Here is an 18,421-nt window from a genome sequence, read left to right as displayed (position 1 = left end):
TGACACTCTGAGCAAGGGAGTGGCATGACCATATGTGCTTTTAAAAGACCAACCTGAGATCCTGCGGAGGGACAGGGGTGGCAGTGGGGGAATGCCAGTGCTATGCAGTGGTTCAGGAGAGAGAGAACTGAAGCTGACACCATGGTGTGGGCAATGGAGAGGGAGCAAAGTGTAAGGATTCTAAAAGTACCTTGGAGGTATGGAAGCCAGCGATTGGTGAATGACTCTCTGTAGCAGGCCCAAGAGAGACGGGTTGAGGATGTTTCATAGATTCCCGGCATGAATGACTGGGTTTGTGGCAATGCCACGGGGATACAGGTTGGGGGTGCAGTTAGGAAAGCAGGTACGGCACGAGTTTGGTCTGCAACTGCTAAGTGTGAGAGGCCTACGAGTAGCTATCAGGAGAGAGCCCTGAGCTGGAGATCCGGGACGGAGGTCATTGTGAACATGGAGAGGACGGGTTTACCTAAGGAGAGTAGTAGTAAAAGGAAAGGACCTAGGTTAAGAAGGTACATATGAAGTTGAGTATTCTTGCCACAATAAAATTAAAAAATTAATAAATAAAAGAAGACGATGTAGGACTGAGCTCCAAAAGCGGCTGCTGAGCCAGCAGAAGATGCTGAGAGGGATCATCGTGAGCACGGGGAGGAAAATAGGGAGACTGCTACATCATCTTCAGGAGAAGAGAGGGTTTCAGGAAGGGGAAATGTTTTAGTATCAAAATTGCTGAAATGTCTATTGAGAAGCGATGATGGATGGACGAAGAGCTGGAAGAGGGCAGAGCCAGAGCACAGAGGGAAGAGTTACCTGTCAGAAGGTGTAGAAATTCTCCCCCTGTTGTCACAGGAGGCAAGGAGAGGGTGTGTACAGAAAGGATGTTTGCAGAAAGAAATTGAAAGAGTTCCTGTTTAAAGTCTTTTATAGTCTCTGTGAAATAAAAGGTCAGGCCATCCGCTGAGAGAGGACTGGGGAGAGGGAGGAGGAGGGGAGTGGGCAGAGCCGGCTGGAGAAACCCAAAGTGAAATGGCCAAGCAGCATCAAGGACACAAGCAGTATCGAACCGATGATTCCAGAAGACTACAAGGGAAAGAAGCATCGGTCTTGGTATGGATGTAGGGTAGGGATGTTGAAGAACGTGGGAAGCGTTTTAACCTCATATAAAATGATTTGGGGGGGGTGGGCATGCTTAATAGCATATGGGGAATTCTAGTTCTTCATGTACACCCAGAATGTCTGTGAACCAGCTGTTGGGGGTAGGAGAAGATGAAACTCAGAATAATAAACACTGGGAATTGAGATGAGTTATACACACATGCCTTTCTGCCTAGATGCAGATCTAAGAAACCGATTCAACCAACACCCAAGTGGACACTCTAAGGGGCTAAGTGCAAGCCACATTCTCAGTTGGCAAGCCCTCAATTGTCTAGTTTGGCTTCTCCTTGTCAGAGGATGAGAAAACAATAATTCAATCTCAACAAACTGTTCGTAAAAATAAGCAGATTAGAATAACGGGAAACCAGTGACGTTCTCAAAATTCTCAGGGGAAAAGCACAGCTTGGGAGATGACAAAGTATGAACCACAAGAAAGTTTCAGAAAACTCTTTAGCGTTCTTAAGAGGTTGCAAGGAGACGAAAACTACAAGAAGCAGGAGAAAGATCCATAGGAGCAGAGGACAGAAAGAACATAAGGGTGGTGGGGAAGAGAGAGAGCAGGAAATGGGCTTTTCTCATGGAGACTCCTCTAGGAGTTTTGTGGCCTAAGAGGAAGGAAAGATACTAATATTTCCTGAGAGCCCCTGTGTGCTCATTAATCCTCACAGCATTTCTGGTTGGTAGGCATATCTCCCATTTTAAGGGTGGTAAAATTGAGGCTAAGAGATAAGTAATTTGCTCAAAAGCCCTAAAGAAGGGAACTGAACAAGGAGCATCTGACTTCAAGAATCCAGACCTCTACCTCCCAGAGCAGGCATAGCAGGTTAATGAGTGAATAAGCATGCAGAATGGGGCTGAGGATTCTTAGCATATACACAGAACAACAACAATGGTTACTGTACTGAGTGTGAATTATGTGGCAGGCGTTTTATACCTATTTTTCTGATTTTCACAGCAATCCTACCTAAGTATCATCACCTTCTTTTTTTCAGATGGGGAAACTGAGGCCCATAGAGACTAAGCGATTTGCCCAAGTGGGTAAGTTTTCTATTGCTGCTGTAACACATTACCGTAAACTTTGTGGCTTACAACAACACAAATTTATCTTACAATTCTGTAGGTTAGGAGTCCAACACTGGTCTCACGGGGCTAAAATCAAGACGCTGGCTGGGCTGCATTCCTTTCTGGAGGCACTAGAGGAGACTCAGTTTCTTTGACTTCTCCAGCTGCTTGAGGCAGCCCACATTCCTTGACTCATGGCCCCCTTCCTCCATCTTCAAAGCCAGCAATGGGTGTTTGAGTCCTTTTCACATCACATCTCTCTGACCATTCTCCCATAGTCACCTCTCTCTCTGACCACAGCTGGGGAGGACTCTCCTCTTTTCAGAACCAGATGGTCAGACTGGGCCCACCCAGATAATGTAGACCCCTCTCCTCATCTCAAAGTCTTTAATGGAATTACATCTGCAAAGTCCTTTTTGTCATGTGAGGTAATGTATTCAGGGGTTCCAAGGATTAGGACATGGACATCTTTGGGGACCACTACTCTGCCTACCACACCAAGTTAAAAAGGTATTAAAGGGGCTGAACTTGGGGTTTAATTTATATTTGATCTAAATTAAATAGGAAATCCTGTTGACTCAATCTTCAAAATATATCCAGAATCCCACTACTTCTCATGCCGCCATTTGTACTACCTCGGTCCAAGCCACATCATCCCCCATGAGGATTACTTTTAAAGCCTCTTCGCTGATCTCCTGCTCCATCCTTGCCCCCAATCCATTCTCGACATAGTAGCTAAAGTGATCTTTTAAAAACATCTCAGATCTTGTCAATTCTCTGTTCAAAACCTTCCAATGACTCTCAATTTCATTCTGAATTAAGGACTCAGTCCTTATGATGCCCTACAAGGCCCTACATGATCCTCTTTCCACTCCTAAGAGTCTCCGTTCACTCTCCCCCTTGCTGTGCTCCAACACATTGGCCTTCTGCTTCCCTTGAACACACCAGGAATATTGCTGGAGCGTTGAGTGGGAGGGGGCTCTGCATTTTCATTCTGCCCTCCACTCTCGCACTTTGAAATAGAAGGGGAGGGTATAGCCTGATTCTGGGATGTCTCTTCCCTGTCTGGGGGTCTAAGAGGGGAAATGGGAGAAGGATGAACATCTCCTGACTTCATTGTCTATGGTTGTGCCAACAGTTGCCCTTGTTTCTCTAGTTAATAGCAAATTCCCACTGATAAATGCTGTCAGGCTGGTGTTCAGATGCTTGCTTTTGCATGGGGGACATATATGGGAGGTTTGTAGGGATCTCTGAAGGGCTTCTCCATTGCAGAGGTTCTGTAAGTGGAAGATCCAACTGGCTCCAGCTCGCTCTCTTCCACACCCCCTGGCTCCTGCCCATGGTAGTACACTTGACAGTTTCTTGCTTCTGGGAAACCCTTACCCAGGGGCTGGCCTTCTTGGGTGGGCCACCATCAAGACAGCTCAAGCCCAGTGACCTTCCTCAATGTCAAACCAGATCCACAAGAAATTTACCCATTTTGGCCACATACAATGATGAGGCCATAGGCTGCCCTACAGCTGCCCCTCCCTCCACCTTAAGATATCCTTCCAAGGCTCTTTTCCTAGCTCAGGTAGGAGACATAAGGAAGGTTCACAAATCTGCTTCCTAAATTAGATCCCTGTCTCACCCCCGTTATCTACCAGGGATTCTCTTGGAACCTCTCACACTTGGCTTTGGTGAGTGTGGAGAGGCATTTTCTTCCTCAGTGACTCTTCTAGACCCCAAACTCAAGACTGCAAAGACTCTCTCCCTCTTTCCAGCCAGGCTCAGGAGGAAGAGCGAAGAAGATGGGCGCGGCAAAGGGTGTGGATGGTTTTGGTGATGGGTAAGGGAGCAGAGTCCTTTGGCTGTCTCTTACAAGCCCCACGAAAGGTGTCTCTCTTGAGAATGTGAGGTACTTATCACCTTATTCTTTCAGCTTGGACCAGTTCTCCAATGCCAGGAAATCAGGAAAACTTTCACGTCCTATTACAGATGTAAAAGTCAACAGGGCAGACAGTTATGGTGGAATGGAAGGTTCAAGTTGAACAGAGAGAAATGTCATTTGCTGGTGGAAGAACTACTACATATTGGCTAGATTTCTTTAACTGATGAAGCAGCTTCCAGCGAAATAGGAAGATTTTAATGTGGTCTAAAATTTAATTTTCTTAGTGACGAGGGTGCAAATTTCAAGCTAAAAATTCTCTCCGAGACTTTTTGAGTACACTTCTATTTTTATTTCTGAGAATTTTTTCTCTGTCTTGGAAAATAAGGTATATTTCCAGTAGAAATTTGAGGGACTACAGAAAAGTTTCAACAAGAAAAGAAAAAACAATCTGAAATTGCATGGCTGAGGCAAGTTTGGTGGGAGATAGAATTCTGATTTGGGGCAATTTAGGTTTACATCATAAAAGAAAGATCATACTTCGTCTCGATTTTACTTTTATTTTCTGGGTTGGAAAGTTGTACGATGGACGCAGTTGGGGTAATGAGATCTGAATATGGAATTTATCAAAAACCATTAGGGCCTTGAGACAACAGAAATCCCTATTTTGCTTTAAATAAGCTTACTGAAGTAAGAAGAAATATTTATCCATAAGAAGAAAGTCCCAGGACCCAATTTCTCCCCTCCTTCACTAATGCCTCCTTGCTCCTGACTGCACCTTGCACATAATAGTTAGCATGTATTATGCATGACCCCTGAGATTGAACGTGGGCCCTGACTGAATGAGAAACCACTGTGGAGGCAGGAATGGCCAGGGGCTAGAAGACTCCTCAGGACAGAGGAGACCAACTGTCAAACCCTTGAGGATGTAAATTTCCTAGGATCTGGAGTAGTTTCCTCTTTCTGTATCCTGCAGATCGAAAAGCAGAACAGTAGGCAGCAACAGTACTGCAGGGAGATAAGGATCTGAGGAGCTGGGGGGGCCACAGCCAAGGAACAGACTGGCCACCAGGAGCCCTTCACCAGGTGGAGTGAAAATGTATTCTCCTGCGTAATGACCAACTAGAGGGTTACAGCAGTCAGCAGCCCATGATCTGAAAGCTCCCTGTTTTACCCAGCCCCCCTTTAAGATTTCCTGATGGTCCTTTAAACTTAAAAAACAAACAAACGAATAAAAGTGCTATTTTCATATCCTTTAGGGTTGTTTTGGATTTTTCAAGTGAATAGTGTACACGTTAGGGAGAATGAGTAACAGGAAGGTAAAGAACTTAAGGGCATCGTAACTCAAATTCTCAAACTCTTGATGAGAAAGCATTATGTGTTCTTGCTACTATTTGTTGAAGAGCTTCTCAGAACTGATAATAGCAAATGTAGAAACTTGTGGCTGCGTGCCGGAATTGTTTTGTGGGCCCCACATACAGTCCTCAAGACTGCCCCATGAGGCACGTTCATGCTAGCCCTGTCCCTCTTCTATATTTGAACAAGCTAGAGCCCAGGAAGTTTCAGTGGAGGAGTCAGAACTCAGTCCTAGGAAGTGGGCTTAGCTACTAGACGCTACTGCTTCAGATGTATGGCTTCAAAACAAAACCAAAACCAAACACTTGATGTGAGTTACTCTTCACACGGTAGGAGGCAATGGAGAGTGTGGTTAATTGCTCAGACTCTACAGCCACACACCCGGGCTTGCACTATAGTTCTGGCAACAGCCCAGTGGCCTTTCCTTGGGCAAGTCATATAATCTCTCTAAGCTTTAATTTCCTTATCTGTGAAATGGGCAAGATAATGCCTATCTCAAAGGGTTGTTTAGGGAACTAGATAATATTTGAAAAGCACTTGGCATAGTGATCAAAAGCATGGTATTCATTATGATTTCTGATTCTTACTGTTGCATTAGAAACCAAGGGGACCTCTGTGTTGTATCCTGCATGAGATAATATGGGTCATCCCATTTATTAGGGGAAATCTCACAAATAGGGTGCAGAGATGTGTGGGGGAGTGATGATGGAAGGGAGGTGTGCAGGAAAAGAGTTGAGTCCACCACAAATGGACACGGAGATGTTTGTGTCCCAGACCCCTGGGTAAGTGGAAAGAGAAGTGTGGTGGGGAGGTAGAAGCGGGCATGAAAGGAGTCTAGGATGACTTCAGACGCTAAGCTTGGGGAGGACTGAGATAGGGGTTGGGAGGGGGAGCCACTGAGGGTAGAAGCTCAATGGACTTGAGTCTATGAGGGAAAGGTCCAGTATCCCTCACTTTCTCAACTCTCCCTATCCAAATCTAAGAAGAGAATAGATTCAGATAGGGTGGGCGACTTGTGAGAATAGAGACACTAGAGTCAGAGCAAAGCAGACAGACAGCCTGGCCAGCCTCGGAGGTATAGATTCAGCTCAATCATCCCGAGGACTGTAAGGGAGATCCTATTTATTTTACAATTAGCACATGATAAGAGGAATGCTTTCTTCCCTTTTGGCATGATGTTCTGGAATGTCCAGTTACAACCCTGGTATGCTATCAAAAGATTTCACATCCTGAACTTTCTGCTGTTGTGTCACTGGTACGTCTGGAAGGAAGCGAGAGCCAGTACCTTTTTGATAACAGTTAAAATCCTGGGATTTATATAACGTGACATGAAGTGCGGGGCACTGTTTAGCTCTTGGCATAGCTGTGAATGCCTAGGGCAGAACACCAAAGGAAAAAGTCTACTTTGAAAGCTTTCTCAGAACATATCCGAGAGAATTTGCTGGTTAATGCAAATACATGTCCAAACAAGTCCTGGGGTGCTTAGGGAGGACGCAGAGCTGGCAGGCCTCACTTGGCACGAAGAGCCTGAGTAATGCTTCATTTTAATGAGGAAGCTTGGGGGTCCATAATGAAGACGATGTGGTATTTCCCATGTGTCTTTTTGGAATGTGGACTGATTGTACCCACAGTGGAGAAAAGGCCATCAGAAAGTACAGAGTTCCTGAAACCTCTGGGGCTCTACCAGATTCAGATAATTTAATGGCATATAAATGAATTCACAGAAATACACCCAGAGTAAAAAACTTCCCTTCCCATAGGTAAGCAAATATAAGTGCAAAGTAATGAGACTGTATTTTTTGGGGGGAAGGGGGAAGAGGGTTTGATTTTTAAACTAATGCTATAGGCAGTCCCAGATATGTTGTAAACATTGTAACATTCCTGGAATAATTGTGTAGCTTCCCTACTTGACTCTTCTGAAAGATCAGAGTCATCTGAATATCAAGTTCATATGTATAAAGCACATAAATTCATTTTTAAGATATAACTTCACCTGTGAGCCTTGATGGTTTGTTTGACTCTTTTCTATTAGAGAAAGTCAATATTTAACGTTTTAGGTGGGAAAACAAAATCTCGAAAGTGACCAGGAAAACAAACATTCTCTAGTCCACATGAACGGTCTTTGACTAGTAGATGGAGAAACAGATGGAATGAACGTTATTGCCCGTCTGTCAGGGTCTGTAGCCTGGATGTCCCTTAGAACCAGCTATAGGGTGTGACTTCCTAGAAGCAAATTCCTTTCCTGCTCATGTCTGGGGCATTACGTGCTCCTTCACGCCAAGTATGTGAAATACTGGACTGACCTTTATTTTATATTTCTGGGCTGGCTGGAGCAAAACGCTCCACAGAGACTGGGCCTCCCAAAGCGCTCTGGGATTTTGGAGGGATTAAGTACAGTTCTGGGGTGTTTGGAAGAACGTTATTCAACCCTTCAGGCTTAAAGGAGGGGATGGTGACCCAGAACTCAGGACAAGAGAGTCCCAGGAGGCGGAAAGGCTGGTGGGAGGGACCTCTTCTGTGTGTGCTAATATATCAAAGAGAACTTGGAATTATAAAGAGAAAAAGAAATTCTCCATCTTAAGATAAATAATTTTGAGATGTTAAGAACTGAAATTAATATGAAGTAAACTCATCAGACAAAAACTCTTTTATCAGATAAGTTTGGCACCTCATACTTGGGATTTATTCCTGTCCAATAGACCAAGGGGAGATTTTTCGTGATTCATTTACCACGATTTTTAAAAACAAAACCGTTAAATATATGCTATCTGTGATAGCTAATTCTGGGATAGGTTGTAAACTGACTCAGGAAAATGTACATTTTCACCTGTTTCTTATGAAGTTTAAAGTCACTTCTCCAAGAGGTCATTTCTTCTGTCCTCATTTGCATTTGCTGCAATTCCCCCACTCCCCAACAAAAGCAACAACAACAAAAAATCCCAAGCAAAAAAGCCCTTAAGCAATAAAACTGGTGTCCAAGAAAAACATTTAGTTTAAAAAAGAGTTGAAAAATGTAGCCTTGGAAGAACCACTGCTTACATGGGATTGTTCAACAAATTCCTGTTGTGTGAGGTTTGGCATATACTTTCTAAAAATATAAGCATCTGGGGAAATGAGACAAAGCCCAGGTCTTGGACCAAACGAGGCACACAGTGTGAATCTGTTAGTGATTATATCCATAATGAAATATGTGCCCAAATTTAGCAGTGCAAAATCTAATACAATATGAACACCCAGCAGGCACCGTCCTTACCATAATATATAGCCAACAGAGAAGGTACATATGGCGGCGAGTCCACTGCTCCTGCTGGGATATGCATGGTGTGATGTTCTCATCTCGATTAATATAAAGGGCAAAACCGTTGTGTGCTGAAAAAGAACAGAGACCAGGTGACACAGATTCTCATCACTGCCCCTTGATAGTTGTTTTTTCTCCTGTAGGAGAACAGATAGTGTAAATTCTTAGCAAAAGCACCATTCCAGAAAGCAGTAGATGGCTAACCAGAGGTAGAATGGACATGAAGACATGCAGTGCATCAATTGCTCCATTGGTAATTTTTTCTCTATCTTAATTTTTGAAATTTTATTTTATTTATGCCTGTTACAGGAAATTTCGATAATATAGAAAAATATATAGGAAAGAAATCGGAATATGAGAAAGGAATAAAAATAATCCCTATTAACATTTTGGTACATGTCCTTCCCCTCCCCTTGTTCATATTATTTATATATAGTTAAGATCACACTGTGCATGCAATTTTGTTTTGTAGCGTGTGAATTTTTGATATGCCATTTTAAAAATCCTTCTAGAATATCAACCCTGATCATCGCTGCTTAAAAGTCCATTTTATGGATGTACCAAAATTTATTTAACCAATTCTTGTCCTCAGACCTTAAAGTAGTAGAAGATTTTCAATTTTTCATTTATTAAAAACATCATGATGAATATCTTTTGTAGAAGTCTTTGAATGTTACATTATTTTCTTATAGTCAAAGGTTATGAAGATTTTAAGGCTATTGATCATAATGCCAAATTATGTGTGTACCAGCAGCAGGTTAGGATATAATGCCAAATTAGCTTCCAGAAAGGCTTTGCCAGTTGTATTAGCAGTGCATAGATTTAGAAATGATGTTTGAAGGTGGACACCAAAGAAACTGGGTGGCACATTCTCATTTGCTTTTTGGACCCTGTGGCCACTCTAGGTACTCAGTTCAGTGGACCAGGATGGGGATGAAATTTATCCCATCCATATTGTAAGAAGAAAGAAAAGTCAAGTACTCTCAGTATTGAAATTTGGTGGACAGATATAAAGGACAAAGAGCTTCTTAAGCAGGTCAGGATTTAGATTTACCTTCCAACATTGGAGAGTTTTCCAAGAGTAAGAAGATGGCGGAACTGAAGCCTGAACTATCTGCAAGTTTGAATTCTGCTTAGTATCTCCTTAATGGCCATGAGAGAATCTTTGTTCTGTGCTTGCTGCATTGTTTGCATATTCAAGGAAAGGGCAGGAAATTGAATGCTATGAATTTTAAACTCTAATAAATATTATAGTAAAATGGAACCAGGTAGCAGGTAGGCTTTGGCAGGAAAAGACATGTTGGGTGAACATCTTTGGAGCAAATTATTGTTTATAGTCATAGAAAAAATAGAAAGACATGATTTGGTAAGAAATATTAAGACAACAGAAATTCTTTTCCTTAAATGTTCTCTTCTAGATAACTGTTCTTGACTGCCAATACATTAGTAATTAGAGTATGGTGTTCCCAGAATGTCAGGTGAGTGATTCCACAATTGGGTAGCTTTATATTTCCTTATCCTTTGCTTTTCTATTATTGTTTTAAAACAGTATAATTAGTCAAGGGAACCACGCAGAATGTACATGTGTGCTAATACAGAGGCAGTATGTACTTTAAAGATCTAGTCTATTGGTTTTTCACTACCATCTAGTCACCTCAGATGACACTTGCCTGGAATTTGATCAGTAAATTGAGATGTCAACAATAGTTTTACAATGGTGCATTTATATAAAATTCAAATACATAGCTAGCAATAAGGCTATGTCTTATCAAATCTTACATAGAACAATCCCTGCAAATCGAACATTGACCCTGGAGATAATGCTGGCTCTGATGGCCTGTGTGGGTTTTAGAATGACAATGATATTATTTTTGACTCAATACTAAAAAATGTCTAAAGTCTACCTCTTAATTCACTGCTCCAAACTAAGTAGAAAATCATTCATTTTTCTTTAAAGTTATATAAGGTCAAATAACTAACGTGAATATTCTTAGTTATCAAGTTATCGTTATTTTATCTAGCCTATGTGCTGATTATCAGATGTCATACCTGGAAAAATTACGACGTACTTTGATGATGCCAGGCAGAAAATCTCTTTGAAAAATGAGGATCTTTCTAGATCACTTCCTCATTGGCATCACCACCACTAAAGAGGAGCTACATGTTCCGTCAGTGACATCACCACTGATAAAAGATCTTTTTGTGGTTAGCCGTGCCTGTGCAAGTTCGGCTAGTGGCAAATCTCAGAAGAAGGTTTTTCTATATCAAGGTGACAGCTTAACGCTCAGAATTTTCAAGCATTAATGAATGTATATCTCTCTCTCTAAACACTTATAATGTAAACCATTTTGCCAATAAACAGTATATATTAAAAAAAGTACATATAGTGCAAAATATTTATTGCAAATATAAATGTAGCCTTACAGGTAACTACAGTTTTATGAACTAAAACATGGTAAAATCTATGAATGATCCTGCTGAAGCTCTCAGTGACTTTTAGCAGCTCAGTTGTAACTCAAAATCTGTAGCAGCAAGAGGGAAAATTATTTCAGAACCATGGGTACAAGAAATCCAGTTCTAATCCACTCCCAGGCAACACTCTGCTTCAATGACTTAAGGACCAGGAAGGAAATACTCAACTCCAAGTAAGACCACCAGCTGTATAAGAATGGTAACCTTACATTTTGTTCACTATATCTGTAGCGCTTAGAAAAGTATCTGGTACATAGGAGGTGTTCAATAAATATTTGTTAACTTAATCTTCAAAACAACATCTTTTTTTTTTTTTTTTTTTTTTGTGAGGAGATCAGCCCTGTGCTAACATCTGCCAATCCTCCTCTTTTTTTTTTGCTGAGGAAGACTGGCCCTGGGCTAACATCCATGCCCATCTTCCTCCACTTTATATGTGACGCCACCACAGCATGGCTTGCCAAGCAGTGCGTTGGTGAGCGCCCGGGATCCGAACTGGCAAACCCCGGGCCGCCGCAGTGGAGTGCATGCACTTAACTGCTTGTGCCACCAGGCCAGCCCCCAAAACAACATCTTAAGTGGGAATTATTAACTCCATTCTGCAGATTAACAAAGACTCAGAAAATTTAATTTTCTTGCCCAAGTCTGGAGGTAGGGTTCAAGACCAGTTCTGCCTGCCTCGAGATCTCATGCTTTGTTTTCTACATTAGAAATATATCTTCAAAAGATATCAGAGTTAAATCATCTTTGAACCAATAAACTTGTGGGAATGCATGATTGAAGATCACTTATGCTATCTCTCAACAGACCAGAACTATTTTTTGGTTGAGCCTCAAAATAAACAAAAAGCTCTTCATTGTGAAAAATATATTTTGCTAAATGAGTTCTTTCCTGTGGCATATAGCATTCTGAATAATAATAAACAATAAAATCAGCTGGCATAGTCAGAACCATTCAGCGGTGCAATGATAGATAAAGACGGCTGGAGGCAGCTCTTTCGGCTTGGAGGACGCCAAGGGGCAACTTTCTTGGTCGTCCCTCATCTGGGTTCATCTGGCACCAGCCACCTCGGCCATCTCACCTAAGTTCAACCCCAACGAGATCAGTCATGTACCTGAAATGCACCGGTGCAGAAGCCAGTGCCATGTCTGCCCTGGCCCCCAAGATTGGACCCCTGGGTCTGTCTCCAAAAAAGATTGGTGATGATATCCCAAGGCAACAGGTGACTGGAAGAGTCTGAGGATTACAGTGAACCTGACCATTCAGAACAGACAGGTCCAGACTGAGTGGTCTTCTGCCTGTGCCCTACCATGAAAGCCCTTAAGGAAGCCATTCAGAGACAGAGAGAAGAAAAAACCATGAAGCACAGTGGAAATAGCATGTTTGATGAGATTGTCAACATTGCCTGACAGATGCAGCACCAATCTTTGTAGCCAGAGAGCTCTCTGGAACTGTTAAAGAGAACCTGGGGACTGCCCGGTCTGTGGGTTGCGACGTTGATGGCCGGCACCCTCATGACATCATAGGTGACATCAACAGTGGTGCAGTAGAATGCCCTACTTAAAAAGTACAAAGGAAAATATTTCAACAAAAGATCATTTGACAATAAAAAAAAAAAGAAGAAAAGCAGACTCAGGAATGATCTGTTCTATTCCTCAAACACAAAGACCTTTTAACTTACACTTTTCTCAGACAAGTGTAGATACACTTTGAATAAACAAAGAAGGAGATAAAGTCTGCTGGCCAGAGGGGGCTCTTAAGAACTGTATTAGACTGTTTTCTGCAGTACATTGTCAATAGAACAGTTGCCCAGCAGCTGAGTTACTGAGGTTGGACTAGTTCTTTAAGTGATAAGTAAAATGAGAGTTTGACAATCCATGGAGGAAACCCTTGGTCCACCCTGTAAACTCTAGCCTAGGAAGTACTGATCTAAGATGTAAGTTGTTATCCTATCCTAAGCTTAGTCTTCCATTGCTGCTAATTTTAATGAGATTGTATTTGGAAGATTGTGTCCAAAAAGAGAAGCCCAAATCCATCTTGGGCTTTTGCATCCTTTGTGTTTTTCTTAATGGGGTTTGGGGGGGGTTCCTTCTGTGGAGCACTGATTACTGCCATGAACGGACCAGCATCTCACAGCAAAGGTCCACCTGTGGAGGGGAGCCACCAGGTGGTGTTGCCTCTGCACGGAGATGCTCACATGTGAGCAGAGGGCTGGGTTTGAGGAAGGACCCATGACTTAATTATGATGTGAAGGAGATGGGATAAGACAAAGGCTTTTGGAGAAGAGGCTCCAAGGAAGAAAGCAGTGTAGTTAAGTGGAAAGAAGAGGAAACTGGCATGGGGATCTCGTTCTGATTGTGTCCACCTCGCTATAAGACTTTAGGCAGGTCCTTGCACCCTGGTGAAGTCAGCATTATTCTCTGTACAATGAGGGGGTTGGGTTAAATCAGCGCATCTCAAACTTCAGTCATGAAGAACGAATGTTTTGAGTTCTGCTATATCACATACCAGCCAGCCCTGGTGGTCTAGTGGTTAAGATTCAGCACTCTCACTGCTGTGCCCCAGGTTCGTGGCCCAGTCAAGGAACTACACCACCCCTCTGTCAGTTGTCACACTGTGGTGGCTGCATGTGGCTGTGATGCTGAAAGCTATGCCACTAGTATTTTAAACACCAGCAGGGTCACCCATGGTGGACAGGTTTCAGCAGAGCTTCCAGAGTAAAACAAACTAAGAGGAAGGACCTGGCCACCCACTTCTGAACAAATTGGCCATGAAAACCCTATGAATAGCAGCAGAGCATTGTCTGAGAGTGCCGGAAGGTGAGAGGATGGCGCAGGACTGGGCAGGGTTCCGCTCTGCTGTGCACAGGGTCACTAGGAGTCGGTATCTGCTTCACGGCACTAACAACAATTATAACAGACCGGAGCCCAGGAAAATGTTTTAATTTCTTTTAAAATCAGAAGCAAAAAGTGAACTTTTAAAGTTGAAGATTATACTCATCTTTATACTATATAGTATTGTATATATACTGTTTCATGACTGCCCTTGGGCTATATATATACGGAGGAAGGGACTCACAGATGCAAAGTGCCTGGGCCTACAAAAGTCAAGTCATCATACAGCCCTGTCATATGTTACCCAATCTTTTTCTAAAAAAATGTTTTTTACTCTATTCACATTTTTTCTAAAATAAATGTATTTAAAAGGAAACTTTATATAAACTCTCGTAAATGGAACGTCACTTGTCGTAAATGGAAGATAACCACAAAAACAAATACAAGGAACACTAGTTGATCCTAATAAATGCTTGCCTGTGAAAGGCTCTGATTCTGGCCTGCTCTGTATGTGTTCAAGAGGGATGTTAGCCAGTACTAGAGGGCATCAAACACACTAGATGAAATAGCGACTGTCCTGAACAGAATCAGAGGGACTGGGAGACAATTGAGAGGGAATTACCTTTTCACTGTGTGATTCAACATTACGTAATGGCAGGTCCCTGTGCCACATAAGTTATCCTGCATACCACGAGAGCTACGCAGCCTATGCACTGGAACAGGTAATCTATAAGCGTAGCTGTGCCCTCTCACTGCTAAATTATTTGTTTTATGAACAGACGTTCTTTTGCCAGAAAAATGGAGAGACGGATGAGTGGGACGTTTAGGTATTGATGGAGGAATTTAATGGTATTTAACAGTACTGAAGAAATGGATTTCCATTACACAAGAAGGATCTGGACTTGCTATTGGGAACAAGATTTTGATTATCTCTAGAGGCAGTCAGGAGCCTATAACCCAAAGGGACGTTTTAGAACGACCTGTGCTATGGAGTAAACAGCAGGATAAAAACTGTGCTGTGTGATGGTATGAATTCAGGCAAGTGGAAAGGATGAGTTAGGGGACCACTGGATGAGTTAGATTATTTCAGAGATCTAGAAACTATAGCTGTAATCAGAGTGTACAATATAAAAAACAATAAACAAGAGTTGAAGACTATGTTCAACTGCCATTTCCCTGGTCTTTCTACTTCTCTCCAAAATATTTTTTTAATATAAGAATACTGCTACTAGACCATATGAACACCGGATAAAAATTGTTTCTTCCTTGGAAGCAAAACCAGCTTTTGAATGTGAGGTGTGCCAGACCAGCCCTGGCCTAGTTGGGTAATAATAGAGCTGGCAGCCCCACATCCACTTATTTGCATCTGTAGGACACACGCAGGCCTCTGGGAGCGTTCTCAAAGTAACGTGTGCATCAAATCCCCAGGCGAGCTCATTAAAAATGAGACTGCTGGGCCTCGCTCCCAGGGTGCCTGGTTTACTGGGTGCAGAGTAGTGCTCATGGTGGTACCCATGGCTCCCACGGTGGCTCCCACCCATGGTGGCTCCCACGTAGGGAGACCACAGCTCTTGCCTTCATATTGTCAGGACATCTAGGTTTTCTTATATCCCTATGACAACTTTTGATCATAAATAAAAAGGCGAAGGATGGCTATGTGTGTGCATGTGTGTCACCGAGCACCCGTATTCCTGTGGGCACCCAGGCTGCAGGCAGGGCTAGAGAGGTGACCAGACTTACCTGAAGGATGGGGTGAGAGAGAGTCTCTATGATGTCCCAATAAATTTACACGGATATCACAGATGAAAATAATACGGAAAACTGCTGGAGGATCCAGAAAGTTGGACACTCCAGAGTGCGACTTGAATATTTCATTTGTTTGCTTTTCCCCCATCCATCACCCCTAGAATAAAAGGGAAAATTTGGGGGCCAGCCTGGTGGCGTAGCGGTTAAGTTCGCATTCTCCACTTCGGCATCCTGGGCTTTGCAGGTTCAGATCCCGGGCGCGCACCGATGCACCACTTATCAAGCCATGCTGTGGCAGAGTCCCATATAAAATAGAGGAAGATGGGCACGGATGTTAGCCCAGGGCCAATCTTCCTCAGCAAAAAGAGGAGGATTGGCATCAGATGTTAGCTCAGGGCTAATCTTCCTCACCAAAAAAAAAGGAGCAAATTTTATTCTGTAATAAAGCAAGGAGGAATTTCCAAATTTGAGGATAAAGCTCATTGTATTAGGAAAACGTGATCTAAAATGATGGAAAGGGTGACATCAGAAAAATGGGCGAAAATCACAAAAGGCTGAGTGATCCTAACTTTCGCAAAGCTTCTGGGTTCTCCAAATAAGGCAAATGTTTGATGAATACAGGGAAAAGCAGCGTTGGGTGGGCACATGTGCAGAGTTGGGGTGGATCTTCCCTTGGGGCAACTGTAAATTCAGTCAGTGGACCCGGGGAGATGGCAGTGGCATCCCTGGCAGCATGCAAACAAAGCTGATGCAGGCTCTAAAAGACCTAAAATTTTAACTCTGAAAACCTGACCAAATGTTTTATCCTGCCACCAGAAACTGTCATTATTAATTTTACAAAGTGGTCAGCTCAAAATTTGCTGCCCTCCCTCATTCTCTTCATAGTAGAGATGTTTTAGTGCTTTGAATGACAGGGAACTGCCCGTTTTAACCACCATAGGTTCCATTTCTCCAGAAGTCACATGGAACTTTCCCTTGTCATGGGCCTCCTCTTCTAAGGGCTGAAGTGCTGATTTTCGTGTGGGAATGCCTGTACAACACGACACAGAATCTCTCCCGAAACTGCCAGAGCCCTTCTGCTTGTGCCTTTTAGGTGCAGTGTTGTATATCTGTTCCTGCTGGCAGTCAAATCAGTCTGCGATGCCCTTACCCAGGCGTCTCCGAATCAGGTTAGAAACATGCTTGACCTGGAGTCAGAAAGATTCAGATGGAACCAATGATGACAAGTGCCAGTATGTTCCAGGCATTTCCAAACTCTTTATGGGCTCAGTACTCAATTTGGGATTCCTCCAATTCTAACATTAGCCCAACAACTCTTAGGATATGGTTTTAATAATTAGGCCAAATAAATAAAATAGTACAATGCATTAAACCAAGACACACATATCTTTGCAATTAAGAGCAAACGATGCATCACAGAAACAATTACACTGGAACAAGGGCACCACTTTACTGGGCTCTTATTTTCGCATTTAAAAAGCATTTATTTGTTTATTTTTTTTGGTGAGGAAGATTAGCCCTGAGCTAACATCCATTGCCAATCCTCCCCTTTTTCCTGAGGAAGACTGGCCCTGGGCTAACCTCCGTGCCCATCTTCCTCTATTTTATTTGTGGGACACCACCACAGCATGGCTTGATGAGCGGTGCGTAGGTCCACACTGGGATCTGAACTTACGAACCCTGGGCCACCGAAGCAGAGTGTGCAAACTTAACCACTACACCACCAGATTGGCCCCTGAAAAGCATTTTTAATATGACCTGAGGACAGTCGATATCTCCTGCTGGATCTTCCTATCGAAGGTATTCACAAGGTGCCGAGGGTCTCCGGCATCATTAGGGGGCTCCAGTGGGCCATGTATTTTCTCTCTCCTTTCAGCCCAGCAGCCCGTGGGCCACCAAAAGGAATTCTTCTTCTTGTGAATGTGATGCCAGAGATGACCCATGTTGTCCCTTTAAACATAACAGCGACTTGGAAGTGACCTCATATTCACTTCTTCCACGAACATTTCACAATTGGTATTTGCAGTTCTCACAGAGCAGCCTCTCTAATTACTGCCCTCAGACCATCTAATGATTACAGTAAGATGAGATAGATGCAGACCTGCAGGCTTGTGATGGCACAATGGCTGAGCGATCCACTCTGCTGGGGTGTGTCAAGGGAAAACATCACCTAGCAGGAGACTTGTGAACTTGGTTTTTAAGTGTGACTTGGGCTTCACAAGCAGAAGAAGGGGTAGAGGGCGAGGTTCATTCACAAGACCAAGAGGAAGAAAAAGTGTGTACAGGCACAGCCCAGACCACCGAGGGGACTGTCACCGTGGCAGGATGTGAAGGAGCATGAAGAATTAAGTTTGGACAGGGGAGGTGGGCATAAGCCAACTCATGGAGGGCTTTTATATGGACTTTGTCCTGTAAAAAGCAGAGACACCTCTCTAGGCTTAAACTCCTCCCATGGAGTTTGAGGGACATGGAGGCAGGATATTAACAGTAGAAAGAGTAAGCTGGGGGCAGGGTGGACGGTGGATTGAGAAAGGAGAGATTGATCTACTACCGTGTTGCCTTCTCCTTCCTTCCTTTCTACTGCTCTTCTCTCAAGGAAGGGGCTTGATTCTCTCCATGACCTTCCCCTGTGCCTTT

General features: G+C 43.1%; 1 protein-coding gene and 1 pseudogene across 2 annotated transcripts in view; one reads left to right on the top strand and one right to left on the bottom strand.

Moving 5' to 3' along the window:
* AIG1 (androgen induced 1) overlaps window positions 1-18,421 on the bottom strand; it is a 202,716-nt gene that overhangs the window by 36,229 nt on the left and 148,066 nt on the right. For both annotated transcript variants that reach the window (XM_087425169.1, XM_087425168.1), the window contains exon 4: window positions 8,691-8,806. In XM_087425169.1, the coding sequence (XP_087281295.1) occupies window positions 8,691-8,806 (116 nt within the window). The remainder of the gene's footprint in view (window positions 1-8,690; window positions 8,807-18,421) is intronic.
* Window positions 11,292-12,768, top strand: LOC106803622 (large ribosomal subunit protein uL11 pseudogene; annotated as a pseudogene).

The sequence above is a fragment of the Ceratotherium simum genome, chromosome 38 (genome assembly GCF_057802395.1).
Source record: "Ceratotherium simum simum isolate JZ-2026a chromosome 38, ASM5780239v1, whole genome shotgun sequence".
NCBI lineage: Eukaryota > Metazoa > Chordata > Mammalia > Perissodactyla > Rhinocerotidae > Ceratotherium > Ceratotherium simum.
Note: the sequence above shows the minus strand (reverse complement) of the source record. Positions and strands in the feature narration are given on the sequence as shown.